This window comes from Carcharodon carcharias, chromosome 10 (assembly GCF_017639515.1).
Source record: "Carcharodon carcharias isolate sCarCar2 chromosome 10, sCarCar2.pri, whole genome shotgun sequence".
Classification (NCBI taxonomy): Eukaryota; Metazoa; Chordata; class Chondrichthyes; order Lamniformes; family Lamnidae; genus Carcharodon; species Carcharodon carcharias.
The window spans coordinates 153,825,541-153,852,919 of NC_054476.1; the positions used below are offsets into that span (position 1 = coordinate 153,825,541).

At 44.9% G+C, this 27,379-nt stretch overlaps 1 protein-coding gene across 1 annotated transcript in view; it reads right to left on the reverse strand.

The window, feature by feature from the left end:
- The window catches only part of LOC121282903 (carboxypeptidase D-like), a 122,144-nt gene that overhangs the window by 88,940 nt on the left and 5,825 nt on the right, over positions 1-27,379 (reverse strand). Inside the window, exon 2 of the mRNA XM_041196712.1 lies at positions 3,647-3,747. Within this exon, the coding sequence (XP_041052646.1) occupies positions 3,647-3,747 (101 nt within the window). The remainder of the gene's footprint in view (positions 1-3,646; positions 3,748-27,379) is intronic.

Below are 27,379 nucleotides of genomic sequence, written 5' to 3' on the forward strand. Positions count from 1 at the left end.
CTTAACAGCACTATGGGTGTGCTTACATCACATGGACTGCAGCAGTTCAAGAAGGCAGCTCACCACCTCCTTCTCAAGGGCAATTAGGGATGGGCAATAAATGCTGGCCAACTAGCGAAGCCCACATCCCATGAATGAATTTTTTTTAAAAATTCTCAACCCTCTTGGGTGAAGAAGATTCTTGTAAAGTCCTTACTGGATTTATTACCAACGATCTTATATTTTTGACCCCTGGTTTTGGAATGGGTCCACAATGCAGCACCACAAATCTTTAAAAAAAAGGCTGTGATATGACAAACTGTTTAAACATCTCTGGGAAACTTCCGTCACATTTAGCATCCTGATTATTTTCACCTGATCAGAGCAAGAACTTTCTTGTTTAGAGACAGTGGCCTGGATTTTATGGCCGCTCCCACCCGGTGGGATATTATGGTCCCACCAAACTGAATGGTGGTTTAAATGGCTCACCGCATCGGCTGTGGGGAGACACGCCGGGACGGGGTGGTAAAATCCTGGCCAGTGTTTCCATTAGTCACGGAAATATAGGGCAGTCTTTCCTGGTGCTGGGGTGGTGAGCAGAGGGAGGCAGCCAAAATTTAAAGCTGCCCTGTTAAGGGCAATTTTCCTGCTTGCCAGCATTTTGCCAGTGGCAGAGCAGACCCCTACACTGTAGGGAAGGCTGCCAGTTTCATGGCAGCAGCCTCCCTGCAGCCGCTCGAGGAGCCATTGAACCCAGAGACTCCTTCCTAAGGAGGGAGCCTTGGGCATGGAAGGTGGGCCCGTGCAGCCCCAATGGGCCACCGGGAGGGGCCTGCCTGCTTGGCCCCTCTGATTTTAAATTTCTTACTTACCTCTTGAAGGGGGTCTCCATGTTGAGGCGCCCTCCCTATCCCTAACCTGCCTCAGCAGCGCCCATCTCTCCCGATAGGGCTCTCGCTCCTTCAGAGCTGCCGGCAGCCATCACATCCTACTCACCTTCCTTAACTGGGCAGAGAGCCTGAGGGTGGCCAATTTGGAGCCTGTCTCTGGTAAAATTATTGAGCTGGTCTCACTGCCGACAAGCTCAGGCTTGGGCACCCAATCTTGTCCCAATGTCAGGGTCCCAAAAACTGAAGTAAAACTCTGCCCATAGATTGCAAAATTGGTTTCATTAGCAACCCTTATTTGAATGTTACGGGTGCCGCTTGGGACCAAAATGGCATGAGTACTTAATTAACTGCTGCCCGTAAAATTGAGGGGGAATTCCTGACAGAAGCCCATGTATGTCCGCAACCTACTTTTTCAGTCAATGTCAGGCTGTCTATCCAATTGGCAAATCCTGTCCTAAGTCTCTATTTATAGAGCACAGGATCCCGGATACCTTATTATCTGCTTTCTCAACCTGCCTTGACGCCTTCGACTATTTGGGCACAGATGCCCACAGATCCCTCTGCTTCTGCAACCTCTTTAGAATTGTATCCTTTATTTCGTATTGCCTCCCTCTATTCTTCCTACCAAAATGCATCACTTCACACTACTCTGCATTAAATTTCATCTGCCATGGCTGAAAGGAGTAGAGAGAGATAAAGAGGCAGAGAGATTGAGGGAGGGGATTCTAGAGCTTAGGGCCTCAACAACTGAAGGCGCCAATACCACTTGAGGAGCATTGAAAATCAGGGATGTGCCAAAGGCCAGAATCAGAGAAGCACTGAGATATTTGAAGGTTGTAGGTCTGGGTTAATCAAAAACACTTGGACAAAGAGCTTAACAAATTGATCAGCAAAAAAGGTCTTAACTTCTGCATTAGGGATGCAGTATAAGATCTAGATGAATAAATCCAGACTTTTACAATCATTCAAAGGGTGTATTCATCTAACAGTTAACATTGACAGCTATAATTAGAAAAAATAGAAAAATGGGTGTGGACATGGGTTTATTCTTTATTCAGTTATTCATTGAAGTGGCCTTGACTATACCTTTGAATTGTATTTTCTGGTGTTATGTAGACAAATGCAGCAATCAATTTGTGGGCAAAGTCCCAATAACAGCAAAGAGATAAATTACCAGATAAGCTGTTTTCAGTGGTGCTAGCTGAGGGGTAAATGTTGGCCAGTACACCAATAGAAATACCCCATTCAAATAATGTCATGGGCTTTTTTACATACAGCTGAGTGGGTAGACACCTTGGTTTAACTTCTCAACCGAAATTCGGCACCTCCAGGTGTCAGCCTAGATTATGTTGAAGCCCCTGGAGGTTTCTTAAACACACAACCTTCCGAGTCAGAGGGGGATACCACTGAGCTAAGGCTGACACATGCTCCAACATACTGTCCCAAAGAGTTGGACACGTGAGCATTCAGGTTTCTCATCTATGATCCCTTCATTTCAATGGGACTGGGACATGGAGATGCTCAGTGACCCACTTGTGCAATGCCTGTTGGGATCACCCCATTCTCTACCTCCTCCCAATGGAGAAAGAGAGAGAACAAAGATCATCTCCCAACTGAACGGGCTGCGAAAAAATGCATGGGAGTGCATTACTGAGGACCCCAGGTAAAGAAGAGACACTATTCCCAGGTCTTACCACTGCCTTAGAAACAATGGGCTGAATTTTAAGTTGTAAAATGGCACACTGGTTGGCCATTTGAAGTGTTCCCACCTCCAAGTGATCTTGTCAGAAGTGGAGGTCAAGGCGGCCGAGACTACCCACCGGACGGAGGATGGTAACAAATTAAGACCAATGTCAGGAACACGACCCAACTGGGAAAATTCAGCCCGACATGTCACTCCATCATTAAACACACACTTCTGGATAAAAAAATTCAAATGGCTGTTCACTAAATATCAGTTACACCATTATCCAATTCAATGGGAAAGAACTGCTGTAAGGTTAAAGGATCACTTTTTGCATTTACATCTGAGGGCATAATTTATATCAGAACTGTTATTGCATCACTTTATTATTGCACCAAATACACTACATATCCGTTTCAATTGATCTTCATAGAAATCATGTGCAGTAATAATCATCAGTAAGAAACACGCTGGAATCAAACTCCTTTTCTATTTTAATGAAGGTGCTAACCTAGGATAATAAAAGGAATCTCATACAAACATGTTAACATGCTTCTTACCAATACCTCGCCACACAATTTCAACCCAAGCGTCTTTGTAGTATATTGTTAGAAAATGAATGGATTTGGAATCTTACACGCAATGATCAATTATAATTAGAATACACATGCTGAAACAGTGAGTGTCGATGACATTAATTGGAACAGTAGATGGGAGGAGCGAATGAGCTTGACAGGGTGAGGAAGCTGAATGATTGTGCATGATAGAAATGAGACAATAACCAGAACAGCCCTTGAGCCAATGACAATGCCTCCATTGATGTTAATGTGCTCCCCAGCCCATTTCAAGTTAGTTTGTCAAAAGATGACAATCCATGTTTATGCAAAAATATTTTTTTCAAAAACTAAGCAAGAAACAGAAAAAAAAACCATTGAAATACTCATATTTACTTCAGAGCGGTTTGATTTTGAAACATGTTTTCTTTCTGGGTAATCAAATAAAATTGTTTTTAAAAAAAGAAATCCAGGAAAGCAGTGGCTGGCAGTGCACAAATGTCAGCTGTCGCTTAACCTTTCATTGCTGGTCTTCTTACCTCATTTCCATGCATGTTTCCAACATATTTCACCTCAGGGATCCCCAAAGTGTGCTGCTTGGAGTTCTTCCCTGAGATTGCAAGTACCCATAGATCTCTCCCTGCAGGGAATCAAATAATTAAGCAATTTGAGTGAATGAGACAGGAAGACAGAGTTACAAGAGCCCAGAACATGAAGCCAAAGATTGATTCTTTGGTGTAATATGATCTGTACTGACACATTCAGATAGGAGCTGAGGGAAGAGCCAATCCTAACTGTAGTTAACTAAAATAAAAGGGCACCACCTTCATGGAAAGATTTTTGGCAAATCTATTTTGTTCATTTATTCATGATAAAAAATCATGCCAATGCACACCACCATTTGCGATGAAAATTATGGCTGCCCTTCTTCTGGCTCACTCCCCATCTCAAACACATTAGGTTTAGCAAATATTTCATCATAAGGACATTGCACCTTAACATATAAAGCAATTCCTCTCAGAAAAAATGGGGAAAAAAATCAAAGCAGAACAATAAGAGCTTCTAACAATAATAAGTTATTCCTAGTTTTTCCAATGTCTATCAAAACTGAAACTTGTAATTGAAGCTAAGATCCCTATAACATTAAGCAAGTGCTGGAACATTAAGAGTGATAGGTACCTTAAATACTCATTGTAAACAACTGGTTTTAATCAAATGCAGATCAGATCCATTACTTTAAAAAAAAATTGGGCTATACTATAGGAGTAATTTGAGACATGATATGTGTTAAGTGTAGCACGCTTAGGAGGAACAGATGACATTGGACCCACGGTTGTGCAGTTGAAATTGCAAGACTAAAAATGCTTAATGGTGGGAATATACTATGTGACATATTTCCCAACACCTAAATCTTAGCAACACCACTTAGCAACATGCTGGCTGTACTCGTCACATATTAGAACCTGTTGTCTCCAAAAATAGAGTTAAAGGTCATGTCAACACCTTCAAGATTTTTTTTTGAATTTAGAATAAAATTTGGGCTATTCAGTAATGCAGCTTTCCTTTGTCCTGTGACAAGCGTTAGTAGATAAGCTATTATTTATTAGTGTCAGCTGTCGGGAATGGCCGATTCTTTGTATAGCTCACTATATATTGGTTTATTATCATAACAAGGTCAAACATGACATGCAGAAAGAACACGCACTGTATTTAGTACAGTGCTGGTATGGCTGGCGAGATTGTCTCTCCTACAGTGTTAATGCCATACTGCAGTCATACTTTTTCAAAATCTGCCACTTCCCAAGGACTCAATATGACAAACATTAACAAAGAGTGATAGTAAGCTTTAGATAATCCCTGCACTGCAGTCACTGAAATTTATGCACAGTGACTGCACTCTGAGATAGGGAAAGCTGATAAATGTCCAACAAGAGAACCAAATCTTTTATTTTATTGACATTTCCTAGCAACGTCGGTCTTGGCTATGCATTAATAAATAACACAAAATGCCAACTCATGGGCTTGTTTGTAGACAAAGGAAAATGCTCCAGTAAAATGTAATTTGACATAACACTTTATGGTCTGAACTTACGAGTGCAAGCCAGCTGGCTCTTAATATCAATACAGGTACTCTTTTTTTCGCTCTGAATATCAGGGATGGGTCCTGAAACACAGTTGTATTTGGACATTTGGACTTCCTGGAAAAAAGTTGGCACTAGAAATTGGTTTGGATGAATGAGGTTTGGATTGCTTGTAATGACACTGCCCTCCCAGTGGATGTTAAAGATCTAATGTTTGATGAAGAGCAGGGGGGTTCTCATGATACCCTGGCCAACATTTATCCCTCAACCAATACCATTAAAATAGATTATTTGTTCATTATCTCATTGCTATTGAGGGATCATGTCGTGTTCATATTAGTTTGCCGCATTTACTACATCAGGGGATCTTGACAAGAGTAAGAAATACACAACAAAACCAACAGGGGAGATGGTGGCATAGTGGTATTGTCACTGGACTAGTATTCCAGAGACTCAGGGTAATGGTCTGGGTACCTGGGTTTGAATCCTGTCACGGTAGATGGTGAAATTTGAATTCAATGGAATTAAAAGTCTGATGTTGACCATGAAGCCATTGTCACCTACATGTGGCTCCAGGTCACCCTCACTCCAATGTGGTAGACTCTTAAATACCCTCTGAAATGGGCAATATCCACATCCCATGAGCAAATAAAAAATACCCAGCAAGTCAAGCAACATCTGTGAAGAGAGAAACAGATAAAAGCAAAACACTGTGAATGCTGGAAATCTAAAACAAAAATACTTGGGGAAAAACTCAGCAGGTCTGACTGCATCTGCAGAGAGGGATATAGTTGATGTTTCAAGTCCGTATGACCCTTCATCAGAACTAAGAAATATAGAAATGAAATTAAGTATAAGCTGGTAGAGGGGGGTGAGACATGTAGAGCTCGAAAGGGGGGCCAGTGATAAGTGGAGGCCAGGAAGAGATTGCCAAAGATGTCATGGACAAAGGGGTGTTGACAGTGGTGATTTTATCTAAAGGACGTGCTAATTGGGTCATTAAGGGTAGCAAGCAGGACAAGCTAGTGGGGTGGGGTGGGGTGGGGTAGGGTGGGGGGAAAGGATCAAAATGAGCTAAAAGGTGGAGATGAAACAATAGATCGAAATAAATTTAAAAATAGGTGGGAAAAGTCCCCTCCCACGGCACCTTCCCATGCAACCGCAGAAGGTGCAACACCTGCCCCTTTACTTCCCCTCTCCTCACCGTCCAAGGGCCCAAACACTCCTGTAAAGTGAAGCAGCACTTCACTTGCACTTCCCTCAATTTAGTCTACTGCATTCGTTGCTCTCCTCTTCATTGGAGCGATCAAACGCAGACTGGGTGACCGCTTTGCGGAACACCTTCGGTCTTTCAGCAAGCATGACCCAGACCTCCCTGTCGCTTGCCATTTCAACACACCACCCTGCCCTCATGCCCACATGTCCGTCCTTGGCCTGCTGCAATGTTCCAGTGAAGCTCAACACAAATTGGAGGAACAGCACCTCATCTTCCGACTAGGCACTTTACAGCCTTCCAGACTGGATATTGAGTTCAACAATTTCAGATCATGAACTCTCTCCTCTATCTCCAGCCCTTTCTGATCCCCCTTTTTCCAATAATTTATAATTTTTTTACAGAGAGAGAAACAGAGTTCAGTGACAGTTTTGAAATGTTTGGTGGAATCTTGTTGAGGTTAGATACACCCATCTGTGCTGCACTTTTTGGGAAGGCCAAAAAGGTGGCAACACTTTCAATTGGAATCAAGATCCAGAGAGTCAGAGGCCAATAGGTCTTGTGCTCACCAGCTTCACAGGGGAGGCCGTGGCTGCAACCAGAAGGACAAGCAGAGTCCCAGGATCGCCAGGCAACCCAGGTCAAAAGGGTTAGTGGGGTAGGGGTCATGGAGGTGTGGGGGGGTTGGCAGGAGGGCAGCTCTCAGCAGGTCTTTCTGATGTCCAGTCCCTTGAGCAGGCATTGAATGCCTCTGATTGAAGGCTTCCTCCTCACCACTCCGGAGGTGAGAATCTGTTCACATGGCTTTAGCTGCCATGCATGCTGTATGGCAACAGCCCCCTTGCCACTGGATTAATACCAGCTGTGGCAGGGTCATTAATTGGCCACTTAAGTGCCTCAGCTGGCAGTGGGGTGAGTATATCGATCATGGGCCTTCCCGTTCATAACTTAATTCTGGCAGAGGCAGGAAGGTGACGGGATTCCAGTACACCACCATCTCACCTAATTACATGCCATTCCTGCCTTCAAGCTCTCCACCAGCGAGAGCTTAAAATTCCGTTAACTGTGTTTCACTCTCCACATCGGGTGCTGCCTGAGCTGCTAAGCGTTTTTTGAACTCATTCATGAGATGTGGGCATCACTGGTCAGTCCAGCTTCTATTGCGCATCCCGTATTGCCCTTGAGAAGGTGGCGTTGCGCTATTTTCTTGAACCGCTGCAGTCCATGCGGAGTGAGTACACCCATAGTGCTGTTAGGAAGGGAGGTCCAGGATTTTGATCCAAAGTGTTGTATGTCTGTTCAGTAGGTCACACAAAGGAGTTCTAAGTCTTGTATGGTTGAACCTTAAGTGGTTATTGATAACACATAACTACATGCATATATAAAGAGTATGACCCAAGTTATGAGCTAACCTAATGCTTGCTTCTACGCAGGTCTCTGTCCAGTCCACAACCAACTCTAGTCTCAGATCAGGTGTCTCTTTACATCACACTATGGGTGGTACTGTTTCCCAAACCCCATATTAACCCGTGCTATGCCAGATACTCTTATCCCACGCTGATATTTGCAGCAATTTCTGTTTTTATTTCAGATTTCAAGCATCCACAGTATTTTGCTTTTGTTATTAACAGAGGGCCTACAGACCATTCAGGATCTGGAGAAGGTTTCAAGGAGTCTTCCAAAAAATAACCAGTGAATGTCTACTGTATCACTGGGAATTAGAATTGTGTCCAGTGTCAATATAGTATGTGCAATTATTAAAAAATCCTGGCTTAAAATAACAAGAACTTGCAAATTGACAGGATAATTGTGTGGGAGAATAGACAGAACCTCAGCCCAAAATGGGGAAAGAATGGCGGATTGCACTCAATTTGTAAGTAACACGTGTGGAATTTTGATAACACAGCAGAGAGCTCAGAAGCAACAAGGTTGAGAGCCCTTTTCCTACGTTACAACAGTGACTACACTTTGAAAGTACTTCATTACCTGTAAAACACTTTGGAACATCTGAGGGTTATGAAACGCTCGATATAAATGCAAGCTTTTCGGTTTGACCATTTAAAGTGGGAGGTATAGTTTTCTCTGCAAACATGCACTGCTGCATTGACTCTTACAGATTATTGATCTGTCAAAGAATTAAAGAAAAAAAACATTTTTGCTAAACTCAGCAGGCTTACAGTGACAAACCAGTGCAGGGCTGTCAAAATTTTTGTCTTCATGTACCACACAAGTGTGTACCAAGAAGCTTCAGGGGTTATATTTACAGTTTTAATCTGTGTCTGCATTGATCTGCATATATTGAAGATTGCTGACAATAGCAAATTCTAATGTGCTGATTCAGAATTAATCCACCAAGGAAGCAACAGCTCTTTCCAACATCCTTCCCTCCTCCCCCACACCAATAGAGACCCCATTCCGGTCCTAAACTCAAATTGAACAAACCAACAAATTCAAATTAGAAGTGCAAGCGGGACTGAGTAACACAGACTTTGTGGAGCAGATTTCCTAGACTCAGGGGCTAATGTTTGGACCCTGTACCCTAAGCTGCACCAAATCTTGCTCAACTCACATCCTGGCCTTGCTGACCAACATTGCTTCTGGCCTTCCAAAACTTCAAGTTTAAATTTCTCAATTCTGTGTTTAAGTCACAAGAACACAAGAAATAGGAGCCGGAGTAGATCACATGGCCTGTCAATCATGTCCGGTCTCTCAATATGATCATGGCTGATCTTGGGCTTCAATTCTACTTTCCTGCCTGATCCCATATCCCTTAATTCCCTGAGAGACCAAAAATCCATCAATCCCAGTCTTAAAGGTTTTCAACGACTGACCATCAACAACCCTCTGGGATGGAGAATTCCAAAGATTCACAACTCTTTGAATGAAGTAATTTCCCATCTCAGTCCTAAATGATTGGCCCCTTATCTTGAAACTGTGGCTCCATGTTTTAGATTCTCTGACCAGTGGAAACAATCCCACGGTGTCCAATTTATCAAGCCCCTTCTGAATCTTGTATGTTTCAGTCAGATTGCCTCAAGTTCTTCCAAACTCCAGAGAATAAAGGCCCAATTTACTTAGTCTCGCTCATTGGACAACCCCTCATCCTAGGGACCAATTTAATGAACCTTTGCTGTATTGTATCTAATGCAAGTTAATCCTTTCCTAAATGTGGAGACCAAAACTCCACACAGTAGTCCAGATGCAGTCTCACTAAAACTGTGTATAATTGTGGCTGGACTTCTTTATTCCTGTACTCTAATCCCTTTTCAAAAAGACCAACCTGCCATTCACCTTCTGAATTGCTTGCTGTACTTGCATGCTAACTCTCTGAGCTCCTTATATACAGGCACACCCAAGTCTCTTTAAACATCAACACTAACAAGTTACTTACCTTTTAAAAAATATTCTGCTTTTTCTATTCTCATGACCAAAGTGAATAATTTCACATTTCCCCTGTGTTATATTCCAGCTGCCATCACATTGCCCACTCACTTAACCTGTCTTTACCTCTTTATATCCTTCTCAGAATTTGCATTCCAATCTAGCTCTGTATCATCAGCGAACTTAGATACATTGCTCTCTATCTCTTCATCTAAGTCATTACTATAGATTGTAAATAGCTGAAGCCCCAGCACTGATCCTTGGGGCGCTCCACTATTCACTGTGTGCCTACTGGAAAATGCCCCATCTATGCCCAGTATTTTGCTTTTATTCACTTTAACTACTCTTTTCATTTTTATATACTTATAAAAGCTCTTGCAATCTGTTTTTGTATTTCTGGCTAGTTTGCACTCATATTCTAATTTTTCCCATTTTATCTACTTTTGGCTGGCTGTTTTTTATTCATTCATGGGATGTGGGCATCGCAGGCTGGACCAGCGTTTATTTCCCATCCCTAATTGCCCTTGAGAAGGTGGTGGTGAGCTGGCTTCTTGAACCGCTGCAGTCCATATGATGTAGGTACACCCACAGTGCTGTCAGGAAGGGAATTCCAGGATTTTGACCCAGTGACAGTGAAGGAACGATAACATTTTTCCAAGTCAGGATGGTGAGTGACTTGGAGCGGAACTTCCAGGTGATGATGTTCTCATGTGTCTGCTGCCCTTGTCCTTCTTTATGGTAGCAGTTGTGGGTTTGGAAGGTACTGTCTATGGAGCCTTGTTGAGTTCCTGTAGATGGTACACACTGCTGCCACTTTGCATTGGTGGTGGAGGGGTTGAATGTTTGTGGATGGGGTGCCAATCAAGAGGATTGCTTTGTCCTGGATGGTGTCAAGTTTCTTGAGTGTCCTGGAGCTGGCAAAAGGAGAGTATTCTATCACACTCTTGACTTGTGCCTTGTAGATGGCAGACAGGCTTTGGGAAGTCAGGAGGTGAGTTATTCACTAGGATTCCTAGCCTCTGACCTGCTCATGTAGCCACTGTATTTATATGGCTAGTCCAGTTCAGTTTCTGGTCAATGGTAACCCACTGGGATGTTGGTAGTGGGGGATTCAATGATGGTAATGTCATTGAACTTCAAGGGGCGATGGTTAGATTCTCTCTTGTTGGAGATACTCATTGCCTGGCACTTGTGTGGCACAAATATTACTTGCCACTCATCAGCCCAAGCCTGGATATTGTCCAGGTCCCACTGCATTTGGACATGGAATGCATCAATACCTGAGGAGTGGTGAATGGTGCTGAATATTATGCAATCATCAGCGAACATCCCCACATCTGACCCTATGATAGAAGGAAGATCATTGATGAAGCAGCTGAAGATGGTTAGGCTTAGGACACTATCCTGAGGAACTCCTGCATTGATGTTCTGTAACTAAAATGATTGACCTCCAATAACCAGAACCATCTTCCTTTGTGCTAGCTATGACTCTAAACAATGGAGAGTTTTCTTCTGATTCCCACTGACTCCAGTCTTGCTAGGGCTTCCTGATGCCACACTCACTCAAATGCTGCCTTGATGTCAAGGGCAGTCACTTCCATCTCACCTCTGGAATTCAGCTCTTTTGTTCATGTTTGAACCAAGGCTTTAATGAGGTCAGGAGTTGAGTGACCCGGGCAGAACCCAAACTGAGCGTCAGTGAGCAGTTTATTGCTAAGCAAGTGCCACTTGATAGCACTGTTGACCCCTTCCATCACTTTATTAATGATTGGGAATAGACTGATGGGGTGATAACTGGCTGGTTTGGATTTGTCCTGCTTTTTGTATACAGGACATACCTGGGCAAATTTCCACTTTGCCAGATAGATGCCTATGTTGTAGCTGTGCTGGAACAACTTGGCTAGGGACGAGAAATAATCTGGAGCATTAGTCTTCAGGACTATTGCTGGAATATTGTCAAGGCCCATAGCCTTTGCAGTATCCAGTGCCTTCAGCCATTTCTTGATATCACATGGAGTGAATCGAATGAAGATTGGCATCTGTGAAGCTGGGGTCCTCCGAAGGAGGCTGAGATGGATCATCCACTCACCGTTTCTGGCTGAAGAATGTTGCAAATGCTTCAACCTCATCTTTTGCACAGATGTGTTGGGCTCCCCCATCATTGAGGTTGGGGATATTTGTGGACCCTCCTCCTCCAGTGAGTTGTTTAATTGTCCACAACCGTTCATAATTGGATGTGGTAGGACTGCAGAGCTTAGATCTGATCCGTTGGTTGTGGAATTTATCTATCACTTGCTGCTTATGCTGTTTGGCATGCAGGTAGTCCTGTGTTGTAGCTTCACCAGGTTGACAGGGTTTCTAAAATACTCCTAATTCTCAGACTTGCTCCTAGTTTTTGCAAGATTATAAGCCTCTTTTCAATTTAATACTATCATTGACTTTCTGGGTAAGCCATGGGTCTTTCTTGTTGATTTTTTGATTTTCAATGGAATGTATTTTTGTTGAATCCTTTGAATTGTTTCTCTAAACGTTTCCCACTGTTCATTTACTGCCATACCTTTTGGTCTATTTATCCAATTAACCTTAGCCAGTTTTCCCCTCACACCTATGTTGGGCTTTGTTTAAGTTTAAGATTCTTGTTTGTGATTGGAGCATGTTACTTTCAAACTTAACGTGGAATTCAATGGTATTATGATCATCACTTCCCAGTGGATCTTTTACTACAGCATTACTAATTAACCCTGTTTCATTACACAGTATTAGATCATAGATAGCTTTATCCCTAGTCAGTTCCACAGCATACTGCTCCAAGAAACTGTCACAAAAACATTTCACAAACTCATCTTCTAAACCATGTTTGCTAAGTTCGTTTTCCCAGTCAGTATGAGGATTAAAGTCCCCCAAAATTATTATATTTCCTTTGTTACAGGCTCCAGCAATTTCTTGTTTAATGTTCTACCCAATGATATAAATGCTGTGAGGGGGCTATAAATTCCTCCCACCAGTGTTTTCTGACTCTTGCTATTCCTAATTTCCACCCTGACTGATTCTACTTTATAATCTTCTGAGGCCGGATCCCTTCTCACTTGTATCCTCTTGTCATCCATTACTATCAAGTCCCCCTACCCCTCCTCCTTTGCCATTCTGTCTGTTTTTCCAAAATATTGTGTACCCTGGAATATTTATTTCCCAACCTTGATCATCTTGTAACCATGTTTCTGTAACGGTGATTAGATCTAAATCATTTACCTCTATTTGTGCCACTAGTTAATCTATTTTATTGCAGATGCTTAGTGCATTTATATAAAGAACTTTTAATTTCATTTTTTTACTTCTATTCCCTGTAATGACCTTATTCACAGATGTAAAACTTTTGTTAAACTCTCTTTCCCTTCCTGTCCTATTTTGCTTGCCTTTACTTACATCCCTGTACTGTTCTGAAGCTTACACCTTTCTGTTTGGATTTCAAAATCTCCCGTGACCAAAACCTCACTCCCTTTGTTAGATTTAAGCCCTGCCCATGGCCCTAGCCATACGGACACTGGACCCAGTATGACTTAAGTGAAGCCCATCCCAACGGAATAGTTCATTCTTCCCTGAATACTGCTGCCAGTGTCCCATGAATTGAAACTCCTTCTTCCCGCACCATTCTTGGAGTCACTTGTTTAATTCTCTAATCTGCTTGACCCTATGCCAGTTGGCATGTGGCTCATGTAACAATCCAAGATGATTACCTTTGATGTTTTGCATTTTAATTTGGCCCCTAACTCCTCAAATTCTCTTGGCAGAACATTACTCCTGCTTCTATGTCATTGGTTCCCACATGGACCATGACAACTGGATGCTGTCCCTCCCACTCCAAGTTCCTCTCCAGCTGTGAGGACATATCCTTAACCCTGGCACCGGTCACGGCTACAGAGAACAGAGAACAGATCTTTCCATCCTTCACTCATCTCCATCTCTGTAAACTCCTCTAGTCTGACAACTCCTGCCCTCTTAACGCTCTGTCCCCTTAACTCTGGCCTCTTGTGCATCCTGTCTTTCCTTCACCCGATCATTGGCAGCTGCCATGGTCCCAAACCTTGGAATTTCTTCCTTAAACCTATCAGCCTCTCTAAACTCCCTCGCCTCCTTTTACTGTCTCTTTACAACCCACCTATTTGACCAAACTTTTGATCATACTTCCCAGCTTCTCCTTCTTTGCCTCAGCATCTTTTTCCCTTAAACCTCCAAAGGGCCTGGGGACGTTTTATCCTCATGTTGTAGGTGCTATATAAGTGCCTTTGACAACAATGGCTGCAACCTGCAAACCAACAGGCACTATCCTTCTGCTCATATGCACCTACTGTAATGATGCTTCGACATTTAGCCCTTTCTTTCACTCAGCAACTCAAGATCCAACCTTGAGGAAAATGTCCACTGCACATATGATTCGGTAGGGCCTGAATTTTACCTTTGGTGGTCAGGCGCAATCGGTGGGCCCAGAGTCAGCCGGGAAACAGACCGCCGACTGTGATCAGTCCCCGGCCGCGATTTCACGCTGTCTGGCCAATTAATGGGCAGCCAGCTTGAAAGGCGCACTGAAAAGCTCAGCGCTGCGGGGGTGGGGGTGGTAAGAGGGCGGGTGATGATGTCACCACGGGCGTGGGTGAGCGCTGCGAGAGAGCTCCCCTGAAGGCAGACAGCTGCCTCGGGGAGCTGCAGAGCTGAAAATGATTGGATAAAAGTTTAAAAAGCTGCAATGAAATGTCCATTGCATCACAGTCAAGCCCCTGAAAAAATACCTCATAGAAATACTGTCCACAGATATTTATTTGTATTTTGTTTCATAACGGAGGTTTGGATGAGGTTTGATGAAAAAACATAAAGGCCGCCTGGCCGATTCACCCGTCTGCCAATCGTGAGGTTAGATGGGCCATGGAAAATCGTAGACAATTGCGCCATTAATTGGCTTAATTACCCTCTTAATTGTCGGCGGGCGTTCTTCCGACTTATGCATGTGCCCACTGAGTGGGCGTTTGCCCGGCATCATCTCGCGCGATTTTACGCCCGATCGGGTCGGGCACACGCCCGCCCCCGCCCCCCCACCCCCAACCCCCACGGGACGTAAAGTTCTGCCCTAGCCGGAAAACGCTGCACACTTTTAATATTAATGACCTTTCCTAAGACCCTCAAAAAAGGTAAATTGGTCACTTCGCTCCTGCTTCGCAAGCCTTATCTGCTCCTTTTCTCCCAAATCCGAGCAGTGTGGGATTTTTACTTTCTGCTCACAGTCCACCTCCTCTAACACTTGTTTACTCTTTAAGCTGAGATCATTAGACTGAGGTAATGCCAGGTCCCAGGTGAGGGCAGGATCCATCACTATTTGAATACCCTGCTTGGGTGAATATACCACTGTGTCCCAATTCCAATTATGTGAGATACTGGCCGGTGCTTGTGGAACAATAGCCCTGCAAGGAAGCATGGATGAGAATGTTCCATACACTGTAGCAGTGCTTAATGACTTAAAATGCCCATCAGATGGATCATATTTATATTGTTTTTAATAATATTTTCTATCACTACATTCAAAATGACTAAATTGGAATCATTTCGGAGCATCATATTACAGATGCAATGTTACAGAATACACTAAAACTGGAACAACATACTGATTGGAGGCTGTGACACTGTAGATACAGGATTCAGTACATATTGAACCATCTACACTGGGAAAAAGGTGACACTCTAATTGTAAAACGCATTGAGAGAACATGTAGAAAGAAGGCCTCAAGGGGCTTGAGCATACATAAAAACATACGAATTAGGAGCAAGAGTAGGCTATTCAGCCCCTTGAGCCTGCTCTGCCATTCAATAAGATCATGGCTGATCTGATTGTGGCCTCAACGCCACTTTCCTGCATGGCTCCAATACCCTTTGACTCTCTTGTTAGTCTAGAATCTATCTACCTCTGCCTTAAAATATTCAATGACCTTGCCTCTACCACTCTCTGGGAATGAGTTCCACAGTCTCACAACCCCCGAAAGAAAAAAATTCTCCTCGTCAATTTCTTAAATGGGAGACCATTGTATTTAAACTGTCCCCTAGTTCTGGTCTCTCCCACAAGGGGAACATCTTTTCAGCATCCACTCTGTAAAGTCCCTTCAGGATCTTATATGTTTCAATAAGATCACCTCTCATTCTTCTAAACTCCAACCTGTCCAACCTCTTCTCAGAGGATAACCTCCTTCATCCCAGGAATCCCTCGAGTGAACCTTCTTTGAACTGCTTCCAATGCAATGATGTTCTTTCCATGGGACAATGTTACAAGAGGGAGTTATATTAAACTGCAAGAAGTGGTTCAAGAAGAAGACCCATCCCAGTTCTCAAGGTAGGTGGGGATGGACAATAAAGGACAGTCTTGCCAATGAATCACACATCGCAAGAATTAATTTTTAAATACCGAAACACACCCTGGAATGATATGACCATAAATAAATGTATAAGCCACAAGCCTGGTACTTCTAGGTAGATAAAAGCAAAATATTGTGCATGCTGGCAATCTGAAATAAAAACAGAAAATTCTGGAAAACCTCAGCAGGTCTGGCAGCATGTGTACAGAGAGAAACAGAGTTAACAGTTCGAGTCCAAAAAGACTTCTTTGGAACTGCTTTGTAGATGTCATCCTCGAATCACAGTACAGCCGATGATGACTGCAATGTAACATTCGCCTGGGCTTCGCTACAATGATAATACTGCTGACAAAGTAAGACCATTGTGCTCTCTGACCTACCAAAGGCAAATTTATACCCACAATTTGCTGGAAATATAATCAGAATATGCCGCTGCAAGCATAACGGAGAATCGAGAACGATGAAACCACTGATTCAACTAAAAATTCACTGTGATATGCTACTCAAAACACACTCTGAGCCATTGATTGTGCCTCAGCATAGTTGTTTCAGCATCAGATCAAAAAGCCGTGAGTTAGAGCTGCACGTTAAGGGGTGAATGGACTGAGGTTTTAGTTTTTTAAAGGGAATTGTTAGGGTTGCTAGAGAGAAACTTTCTGCTGATAGGGACATCCAGGACAAGAGGACAAAACTTTAAAATCATAGTCAGGGCACTCAGGAGAGAAGTTAAGAAACGCTTCTTCACCCAAAGAGTGATAGAGGTATGGAACTCTTCGATAAAAACCAGTAGATGCTGCGTCACTTCATTATTTTAAATCGGATTGATAGAGAATTTTTCCTGGGTAAGGGTATTAGGAATATGAAGCCAAGGCAGGTGGATTGAGGTAGACTACAGATCAGCTTTAACCTCATTTAACAGTGGAACAGGGTCAAGGGACTAAATGGTCTGCTCCTATTCTTATGTTCCTGGACCAGGTGTTTGAGCTCATAATCTAGGAACACACCTCAGTGCAGAACTGAGGGAGTGCTGCATTGTCAGACAGGCTGTTCTGTGGATGTGACATTACATTGAGATCGATCAGCTTATTCTATTGGCTCCGTTGGCTACTGAAAGTATGAGGTACTATTTGAAGAACAGGAAGGTTCTTCCAGTTTCCTGATCAACATTCCTCCCTCAGCCAATCTCACTGTCATTTGCAAAATATTTGGTTGCACCTGGATCAACTGAACAAAATAAGTGACAGCCATTCCTCAGGGCAATGCCTTGGAGAATCAGGGTCAAGCTGCCTGGTTTAAATTTCAAACAATGCTTGGCAGTTAACTGTCAGTCACCATCACTGGTGCATTCTCCCTGCCAATGCCTCTACCAATCATAGTCCACTTGCCAACCAATCAGCACTCTCCTCACATACAGTATAAATTGTTGTTTTCCCCTTAAATGGGTATTCTTGTGAAGTGTCCTTATGGGTGTAAGATGAAAAGCTTCAATCTGTGTCCTTTCTCAGCAATGTTTCATGATGGCAGGTGGCCTCTTGAAACTGGAGAGCCAATCAGTGGCCTCCGAGCTTGAAGGGAGCAGCAGGGTGCCGTGTCAGGTAAGTAAGAAAGAGGGCACTTTGAAATGGACGCACCTGCTCTCCAACTTCTTCAAACTCAGAAAATGTAGGCGGGCCACCTCTTCTGAGGGATGGGAGGGGGTGGCTCCACAAGATGGCCTGTGGCTGCTGCAGCACCCAGGCAGGCAGGAAGGGCCTCTAAGACTGCCTGGGAGTGCTATCTCGCTGGTCAGTCACTGGTGGCCACCTCCAGGCAACTAAATTGGTCCCTGCTGCCTCTGGAAACCTGATCCAGCTGGAAAATCCCAATCAGGGCCTCCTTCAGTTGGCCTTAAGTGGCCGTTAATTAGTTTAATCGGCTACTTGCCATATGTGGGCAGGTAGCCCTGCCACCCCTCAATCCTGCCTCCTGGAAAACAACCCAGGGACAGGGAACTGGCACACTGGCATGTATCGCTTTATATTTTTAGTGCCTGCCTGCCTCTGATCTCGGCCTCCACCGGCGCTCAGAATCCAGCCCATTAACTCTGTTCCTCTCTTGATGCTGCCGGATCTGCTGAGTATTTCCATTATTTGCTGTTTCTTATTACCGACAGTTTCTAGGGTCATCGGCGCAAGCTGCAAAGCAACAGAAATTGTGTATGTCTGACGTTGGGGGAAGGGGTCGGATGGAGAGTGTTGCTGGCTGCTAAACTGCCATCCACACATTAGTTTTGTTGCATGTGTAATTTGGATCATGAATTCTACGGCTTGTGAATGGTGTCATTAGTGATCACAATGTGCCCATTTACACTGTATTACAATTCAAGTAGCAAATCAGAAAAAAAAACTCAGGGATTGCAGACTGCTTGAGCAACTAAAAGCCTCTAGTTTCTGTGCTGTTCATAGAGCCGATATTGGAAAGGGGGAGGAGGGGGTGTCACTGTTCTACTTAATGAACTAACCAGACAGATAGAAAAATGCTCCTTAAGGAGAATCAGGTGTCTATAATTTGAGTTTGTGCTTGTTTCTGCTCATCAGTTCGACCTTCAAAAATCTATTTAAACACTGAGTAGCATATCACAGTGAATTTTTAGTTGAATCATGGGTTGTATCATTCTCGATTCTCCGTTATGCTTGCAGCGGCATATTCTGATTATATTTCTAGCAAATTGCGGTATAAATTTACCATTGGAGGGTCAGAGAGCACAATGGTCTTACTTGTAGCATTTGTCAGCAGAATTATCATTGTAGTGAAGCCCAGGCCAATGTTACATTGCAGTCATCATCGGCTGTACTGTGATTCGAGGATGACATCTACAAAGCAGTTCCAAAGAAGTCTTTTTGGACTCGAAATGTTAACTCTGTTTCTCCCTGCACAGATACTGCAGGCCTGCTGAGGTTTTCCAGAATTTTCTGTTTTATTTCAGATTGCCAGCATCCACAGTGTTTTGCTTTTTCTACACTGCAGTACCAAGCTTGTGGTTTATACATTTATTTATGGTCATTTCACTCCAGTTACCCACAGAACCCATGTTATATTCTCTGCCTGCTCCCTCACCCTTCACCTCCTCTCCCAACTCTCCTCTCCGCTATTCTCACTTCTCTCACCTTCCGTGTTCGCCCCCCTCTCCCTCTTTCCTCTTCCCCATGTCCTGTCCTTCCAACCTTTTGTTCTGCCCCCTGCACAATCTGTGTTGCTACACCTTGTACAATTGGCATTATTAAATTCCACAAAATCTACAGCTCCAACCTCCCAGCATAGCTCCCAGCTCAGCCCAGCGAGACGCTAAAGCTGGCGTATTTTGGGAGCTCGATGTGTTTTTGGTGATCGTGCTGAAAAACTGTCCCTTGAATAATATGTCACCAGTGCACTGTTACTTTAAATTCAGAGGATGGAATTTTCCCTGCCCGCTGGCGTCGGGCGTGTTTGGCGGCTTGAGCAGACAATATGGCGAGAAGGCCAAAAATCGGTTTCACGACTTTGTGAAACCAGTTTGCAACCTTCCGCTCAGCCCGTCAATGGCGGGCCGCGTTTCCCACCTTCGGATGTCAGGAACTGCATTGTAACATCTGCGTATCATCATAAGGCCAGCCGACCGGAATCATCCCCCATGCTGGATCGTCGCTTTTCACTCTCGCTACCGCACTTAGTGCAAATCTGGGACGACTCTGCCTACTGTTGCCTGTTGATAATCCACAAACTGGGCACAGTGATGTTGAATTAATGGTCCTGGAAATCCTGCTCAAAAGCATTATGCTGATTTTAATACTGCCACTTTAACCAAACCTCGTCAATTATTTAAGTTTCCAATAGCACTATATGAAACCGTAATCCATTAAACATAACCTAACGGGATGAAGTTTTCTCCCTTTATGTGAAGTGCACATTTTATTATTTCAATTAATTCTGACAGCAATATTATCCCCCTCCTGATAATGTCCAGCCGAGGCATTAAGTCACAGGAAGATGAATGACTTTCACATTAGAGTCAGTGACCTGGAAATACAGAGTAAGTTTGAGCCCCACGTCGACTCTAATCCAAAAGCACCATTATAAACAAAAGATAGGTTCCACAGTCCATGACTGGTCACGTGGACTCAGTGAAATCCTCCAACTAAGGGCAGGGTGTGTCGGTGCTGCAGTGTAACTTCAGGTATTTGTTTTACTTTGCTGATCAGTCAGGAGGTGAGATATGGGGCGGAATTTTCCGTGCCCGCTGGTGTCGGGCTCGTTTGGCGGCTTGAGCGGACAATGTGGCGAGAAGACCAAGAATCGGTTTCATGACGTCGTGAAACCAGTTTGCGATCTTCCACTCAGCCTGTCAAGGGTGGGCCATGCTTGCCACCATCGGATGTCGGGAGCCTTATTGTAATACATCTGCGCATCATTATAAGGCCAGCCCGCTGGAAACATTCCCCCCCCACTGGATCATCGAAGCACGCCAGTGTGATTGCATGCAGACGTGTTTCACAACAACATATATATAAGGCATGCACCTGGTGGCCTGCACTTTGAGGGGAGCTCAGAGGTGAGTGCACAGTAATGTTGTGTGGCCCTCACGAGGGTCGCCTGTTGGAATTCAAGGTTGAGGTGCGTTGGGAGGTGGCAAGGGCTGCCCTGTGGTTGAGGCAACTTGGGGGGTGGGGACAAAGGCTACCCAGTGGTTGAAGGTAGTGCACAAGCATGTACTGGGTTGAGGGGAGGGAAGTTACATGCATTAGGGAAACCTTGCAGCTGAGACAGTTCAGATGCAGCCACATTGACATGCGTGGAGTCAGACCTCAAGCATATCTGCCTACTCAAGCACTGCAGAGGCATGAAAGTACCACCAAGTTCTCCAGAGCTTTTCACCCCTTGGGTGCAGACTGCAAACTAATGAGCATTTTAGCAGACTGCAGAACAGTTGGACGACTGGGCACATTGTACAATCTCCTTGCTAAAACTGGCCATGGAGCAGTCACTGGTGGAGGTGCTCACAGCCCCTTGCAATATCGTCATCCCAGTATAGGCGGCTCACCCCCATGGTTCAAGCTAACAGTGCAGCCTTGCAGTGTGGTTTAGGAGAACGCCTGTGCCTGAGCTGAGAGCACAGCATGCAGTCCAATGGGCAAAGCTGCTGCCAATCAGTCAGGTGGAGTGGGGCGGACGTGGGTGGGGCTTCAGGCAGCCATGCAGCGCACTAATCTCTGGCCATCCAAGTGATGGCCAGTGCCCTCCAGGATGTTTTTAATCAAAAGACGTTCTTAGTACAGCCAAGCTAACTCACTCTCTTCTCTCTTCTATCCTTCAGGAGGAGTACATCAGGAGCATGGTGCCTGGTGAACTAGCTGTATTCTTCATGGCTTACAGAGAATGAAGATGACGGAGAAGAGAGAGATGGCAGTGGCTGGCTGCACAGAGGGAGGAGCAGCACCCTCAGGGAGAAGGGGCAGCTAGGTTCCCACACGCGCTGCTGAAGAGCCACAGCGAGCCATCATGGGTCAGCGCCTAGCTAGGCTCGAGGTCTATAGATGCTGTCTTTCATTCCTGCAAGGACTGACAACCGGTGTCACTGAAGACTGCGCATGTCTAGGGAACTGATCAGTCACATCTGCCAGCTACTGCAGGATTTGGCGCCATGGAGGGCATCCAGTGCCAGTGGCGGTGAAAGTGACTGCGGCACTCAATTATTATGCCAGTGGCTCCTTTCGGGGCTCCACAGGTGATCTCTGTGGGATATCACAAGCCTCCACCCACAAATGCATCCATGAGATCATGGACGCCATATTCTCGAGGGCACATAGCTTTGTGCATTTCACCCGGGACCAGGAAAGGCAGGATGCAAAAGTGATTGGATTTGCCCAGATCTCGGGTTTCCCATGGGTGCAGGGTATAATCGACTGCATACACATGGTGCTCAGATCTCCATCACAACAAGAAGCCACAGGCAGGGAGGCATTCTTGAGAGTTTATTTACAATAGTGAACATTATGTACAAGTGATTAACACCCAGGTTGTGCAACTACATCTTCTTAACTTTCCTAACCCTGCTGATATGTCTTGGTGCTCCCTGGACATCCACAGCAGAGGTGGAGACTGCCCGCTGATTGTTACTCCCTGTCTGTGATGACCTTGGCGGGTGTCCTCTAGAGGGCTGAGACCTAGAGGACCCCGGCCTACTTTCAGGGTCCTGCTGTGTGGTAGTTGCACCCTCCTCGCCCTGTGGAGCTGGAGCAGCTGAGGTCACAGGAAGAGGGGTCTTGGATTGGCCAGACTCTCCCAGAGTCACCTGGCTCAATGGTCCCGGGGTGTGCACCTCCTGATCCTCCTCCCTATGGGAGGAGGAGAAGGGGAAGCTGGAGTGAGATTGAGCTGCCCCGCACCCCTCCCACATACACACTGTACCCTCCAACTATGGTGTCAGTGATGGAGTTCAGCCTGCTCAGCAGTGCAGGAGCATTGTCCTGCGCCAAGGTCTCCATGGCGGCCACCATCCTAGCAGTGTTGACCTCAGTGCATTGGCATGCCGGTGCTATCACCTTAGCCTGAAGGCAGACAGATTCCTCCATCGTACCTTGCAATCCGAGAAGTGCAGCGAACATCCCTTCCTGATGTTCCTGAGCTTGCCTTTACAGCTCCAGCAACTGAGGTATGGCTGAGTCCAGAGGCTCATCATCTGACTCAGACTTAGCAAATTTCTGGCCTCCAGCAGTCCTCCAAGTGCTGGACACCTGGGAAGTCCCTGTTTCCACCTGCTGTGACTCAGAAAGTGAGATGTGCTCACCAGATTGTGATCCCGAACCTACTATAAAGCTAGGTCCCACCGAGGTGTGTGTCTCTGCACTGGTGGAGGGTGTGAATGAGCGCTGTGACGGGTATTTAATGAGGATTCTTCCGAGGTGTCTTCAGGGCTTGATTGGAGGCCCTGGGCCGTGACTCCGTTGGCTGTCTCCAAGATGTGCCTGTGAAAGCAAGGGGCGATAATTAGTGCATGGCAGGGGACTGTGGAACAGGGGTTCTCACTCATTGCATGGTTGTCTGATGGATGTCACACTGCTGGATCCTCACTTGGTTGAGCACCGCCAACTTCACCGTCAGCACAGGTCTGGTCCAGATCCTCGCCGACCAGCTGGATGGCTCTGTTTTCAAAGTCCGTGAGGTCCTTGATTTCAAGCATTCCTCTACTGGTCTGTGACCTCTCCCTCTTATTGTGTGCCAGGTTGTCCTGCATGGATAGAGATGGAGAGAGTGTAAGCAGGATGCCTGCCAGGCCAGATGATAAGTATGCCTGGCATGTGTGTGCGGTGAGTGGTCCCATAGGCGGGATGAGGACAATGAAGGTCTATATGAGAGAGTGAGTGATGATGTCCCTTGAACTGGCAGTGAGGGCCCTTGGATATGTGATGGGTTTGTGAGTGTGTGACTTGAGAGTGACTTACCCTGTGGAACTGAGGAGATCATTCATCTTTTTTCAGCACTGGGTGGCTGTCCTCTTTTGCAGGGCGTTGGCGCTGACCACCACTGCCACCACCTCCCATGCAGAATTGGTGATGTTGCTACCCATCCTGTGGCCAGAGCTGGGGTCGGGGGGGGGGGGGCGGCGGTGGGTAGAGGACATCACGGCATCCAAAACGCGCTTGAGGGACGTGTCATTGAACCTGTGGGCTGCAGTCTTTTTGCCTTTTGGGGCCATGTCTCCTTTGCAGCAAACGTGGGCTGGAAGCACTGAGATGTGCGGGCGGCTGCACTTTAAATATGGTGCCCAGCATGATGAGACGGTGAGGTGACGGTGTGGCAGCTGATTGAGAGCCTGCCCGCAATTGAAATGGCGTGTTTCCCGGGAATGTAAAATTAATGCAGCGGGATTGGGACAATATGGCGTGAGAAGCCGCCATTGCGGCTGGCGGGTAAATCGTCATTTTTCCCCACCCGCTACCGCACATAGTGCAAATCTGGGATGATTCCACTCATAATTATAGGACCTTACACTATTCACAGGCACGACTGGTTGAACAGACTCCTGCTGTACTACGTCATTCATGTTTATATGATTTATGCTGTTTTACAACAACAGTAACAACAACTTGTGTTTATATAGGACCTGCAACATAGTAAAACATCCCAAGGCACTTCACGGGAGTGATTATCAAGAAAAAAATGACACTGAGCCACATAAATAGCTATGAGGGCAGATGACCAAAAGCTTGGTCAAGGAGGTAGGTTTTAAGGTGTGTCTAAAAGGAGCTCTAGAAAGCGAGATGGAGAGGCAGAGAGATTTAGGGACAGGGAATTACACTTCACAACTAGGGCCTTGGCAGCTGAAGACATGGCCACCAATGCAGGAGTAATTCAAATCAGAGACACTCAAGAGGCCAGAACTGGAGCAGTGCAGCTACCTCAGAGGGTTGTAGGAAAAGGACAGCATTTTCATTTCCTCAATAATTTTTCTCTACCAACTTTCTGACATTGCCCCCCAACTGCACCCCCCCCCACCCCCCCCCACCCACCCCCCCCCCCCCCCTCCCCACCCCCCCCACCCCACCCCACCCCCACCCTACCACCTTCCGCTCTTCGGGCTTCATCAACTGATGCCCTCTGATGTTACATCCAAGTGCTCATTAGCTGCACGTGATTCTTGACCATTCAATGTCCCCTATTGTATTGACACTCAAAAGGCCACACAACTGCAATCAGGATAATAATCAGGGATAGGCATTCTGGATGGTTTCTGCTCCTTAACTCAGGGATGTTGAGACAGTCTGAAGTGAGCTAATACTACATTAGATTGACCTTCTCATTTGCATGGCTGGGTAATCTCATGGGGCTCTCAGGTGAGTTGAGGAAGAACATTCTGACAATATATATTTTTCAAATGCTCTGTTTGTCTTCCTAATCTTGTCACTTCCTCCCATTACTCTTTTCCCACCCTAGATGGCCAAGCTTAGTTGGGGATGTGTGATTATCCACCCTATGGTCATCAATACTTCTTCAGCCAACTAAGCACTGACTTGTCCGGTTAAGTCAGAGGCCAGGCATATGGCTGATGTGGAAAATGGCAAAAAATTACAATGGTGCAGTAGAGGGCACTTCACTGATGTCGGGATTAAAGGGCATTTTTCAGAGAGTGTTTCAGACAGTGAAAGGGAATTCACATTTGACAAATTTATTAGAGTTCTTTGAGCATGTAACAAGCAAGATGAATAAAGGAGAATCAGTAGATGTCGTGAATTTGGATTTCCAAAAGGCATATGATAAGGTGCCACATAAAAGGTTACTGCACAAGATTATTATGGAAAGAGGATTGACTAACCAACAGGAAACAGACAGTCAGGATAATTGAGTCATTTTCAGGTTGGCAATCTGTAATTTAGTGCTGCAAGGATTAGTGCTAGGGCCTCAATTATTTACAATCTATATCAATGACTGACGAAGGGATAGATTGTATTGTAACCAAATTTGCTGATGATACAAAGATAATTAGGAAAGCAAGTTGCGAGGAGGGATACAAAGAGCCTGCAAAGGGAAATAGGGGTTAAATGCGTGGTCAAAAAATTGGCAGATGGAGAATAATGTGGGAAAATTTGAGGTTGTTCACTTTGGCAGGAAGAATAGAAAAGCAGAATATTATTTAAATGGAGAGAGACTGCAGAATGTGGCAATACACGGTGAACTAGGTGCCTTTGCACATGAATCACAAAATGCTAGCAAGCAGATACAGTAAGTAATTAGGAAGGCAAATCGAATGTTGCCCTTTGTTGTTTGGGGGATGGAGTCTTGCGTCAACTGTACAGGTTATTGGTGAGACCACACCTGGAGCACCGTGTAGAGTTTTGGTCTCCTTAATTAAGGCAGGATATACTTGTATTGGAAGCAGTTCAGTGGAGGTCACTAGGCTGATTCCTGGGATGAAGCGATTGTCTTATGAAGAAAGGTTGAGCAGATTGGGCCTGTGCTCATTGGAGTTTAAAGAATGAGGGGTGATCCTATTGAAACATATAAGATTCTGAGTGACCTTGACAGAGTAGATGCCGAGAGGATATTTCCTGCCGTGGGGAAATCTAGAACCATGTTTTCAGGAGAGGTGTTGGCAAAGCAGTGTTGTCAGTGGGCTAGTATTCCAGTGACCCAGGATAATGATCTGGGGACCTGGGTTCAAATCCCACTATTGCAATAAAAATCTGGAATTTAAAATCTGATGCTTTTTGTCATAAAAACCCATCTGGGTTCATTAATGTCACCTTAGTGAAGGAAATTTTCTGGCCTACATGTGATTCCAGACCCACAGCAATGTGGATGACTCTTAAATTCCCTCTGAACTAGGGACAGGCAATAAATGCTGGCCTAGCCAGTGACGCCTACATCCCATGAATGAATATGAAAAATACTAGGGGCACAGTTTAAAAACAAGGAGGCTCCCATTTAAGACGGAGTTGAGGAGGAATTTATTATTGTTAGTCTTTGGGATTCTCTTCCACAGAGTAAACATATTCAAGGCTGAGTTAGACTGATCTACAAAGGAGTCAAGGGTTCTTATGGGACACGCAGGAAAGGCCACAATCAGATCAGCTGTGAGCTTATTGAGTGACAGAGCAGGCTCTATGGGCCAAATGGCCTACTCGTACTCCTATTTCTAATGACTGTATGAGTTAAGAGAGGATTACTTTGCATGTGGTCACATTCACTCTGACCTGACAGTGCTTAATGCTGACACTGGAGGGAAAAAATAGAACAACGCTCCATTCCACAGTGCTAACTATCACCTTGAAAAGTGCCTAAATTCATCATATGTTTCTAAAAATATGTACTAGTGGTGAAATGTAACTGATTTATACTGCCTGCTTTTTGGTTTAAGGGTGACCAATGTAAAGAGAGTCATGTGCCAGCCCGGGACAGATAGAATTTGCCTTGTTATTTCTGCTCATTTGTCCCATCAGCAATTCAAATTTAAAAATGACCAGTGCTTTGAAAAAAAAAGCATAAAAAATGTTTCAGGCCAGTAAAAATAGACCAAAATTGGGAGCAGATTGTTTTTATCTAAAAGAAATAGCTTTATGGTCTGATTTTTTTAAGGTGTAGAGGTCAGTGGCTTTATGAAACCATAAAAGGCAGGCAACAACTCTGTGGCTCAACGATCCCGCATCCATAAAACGGTCAGCCACCTACATTTACAACGTATCTTTGACACCA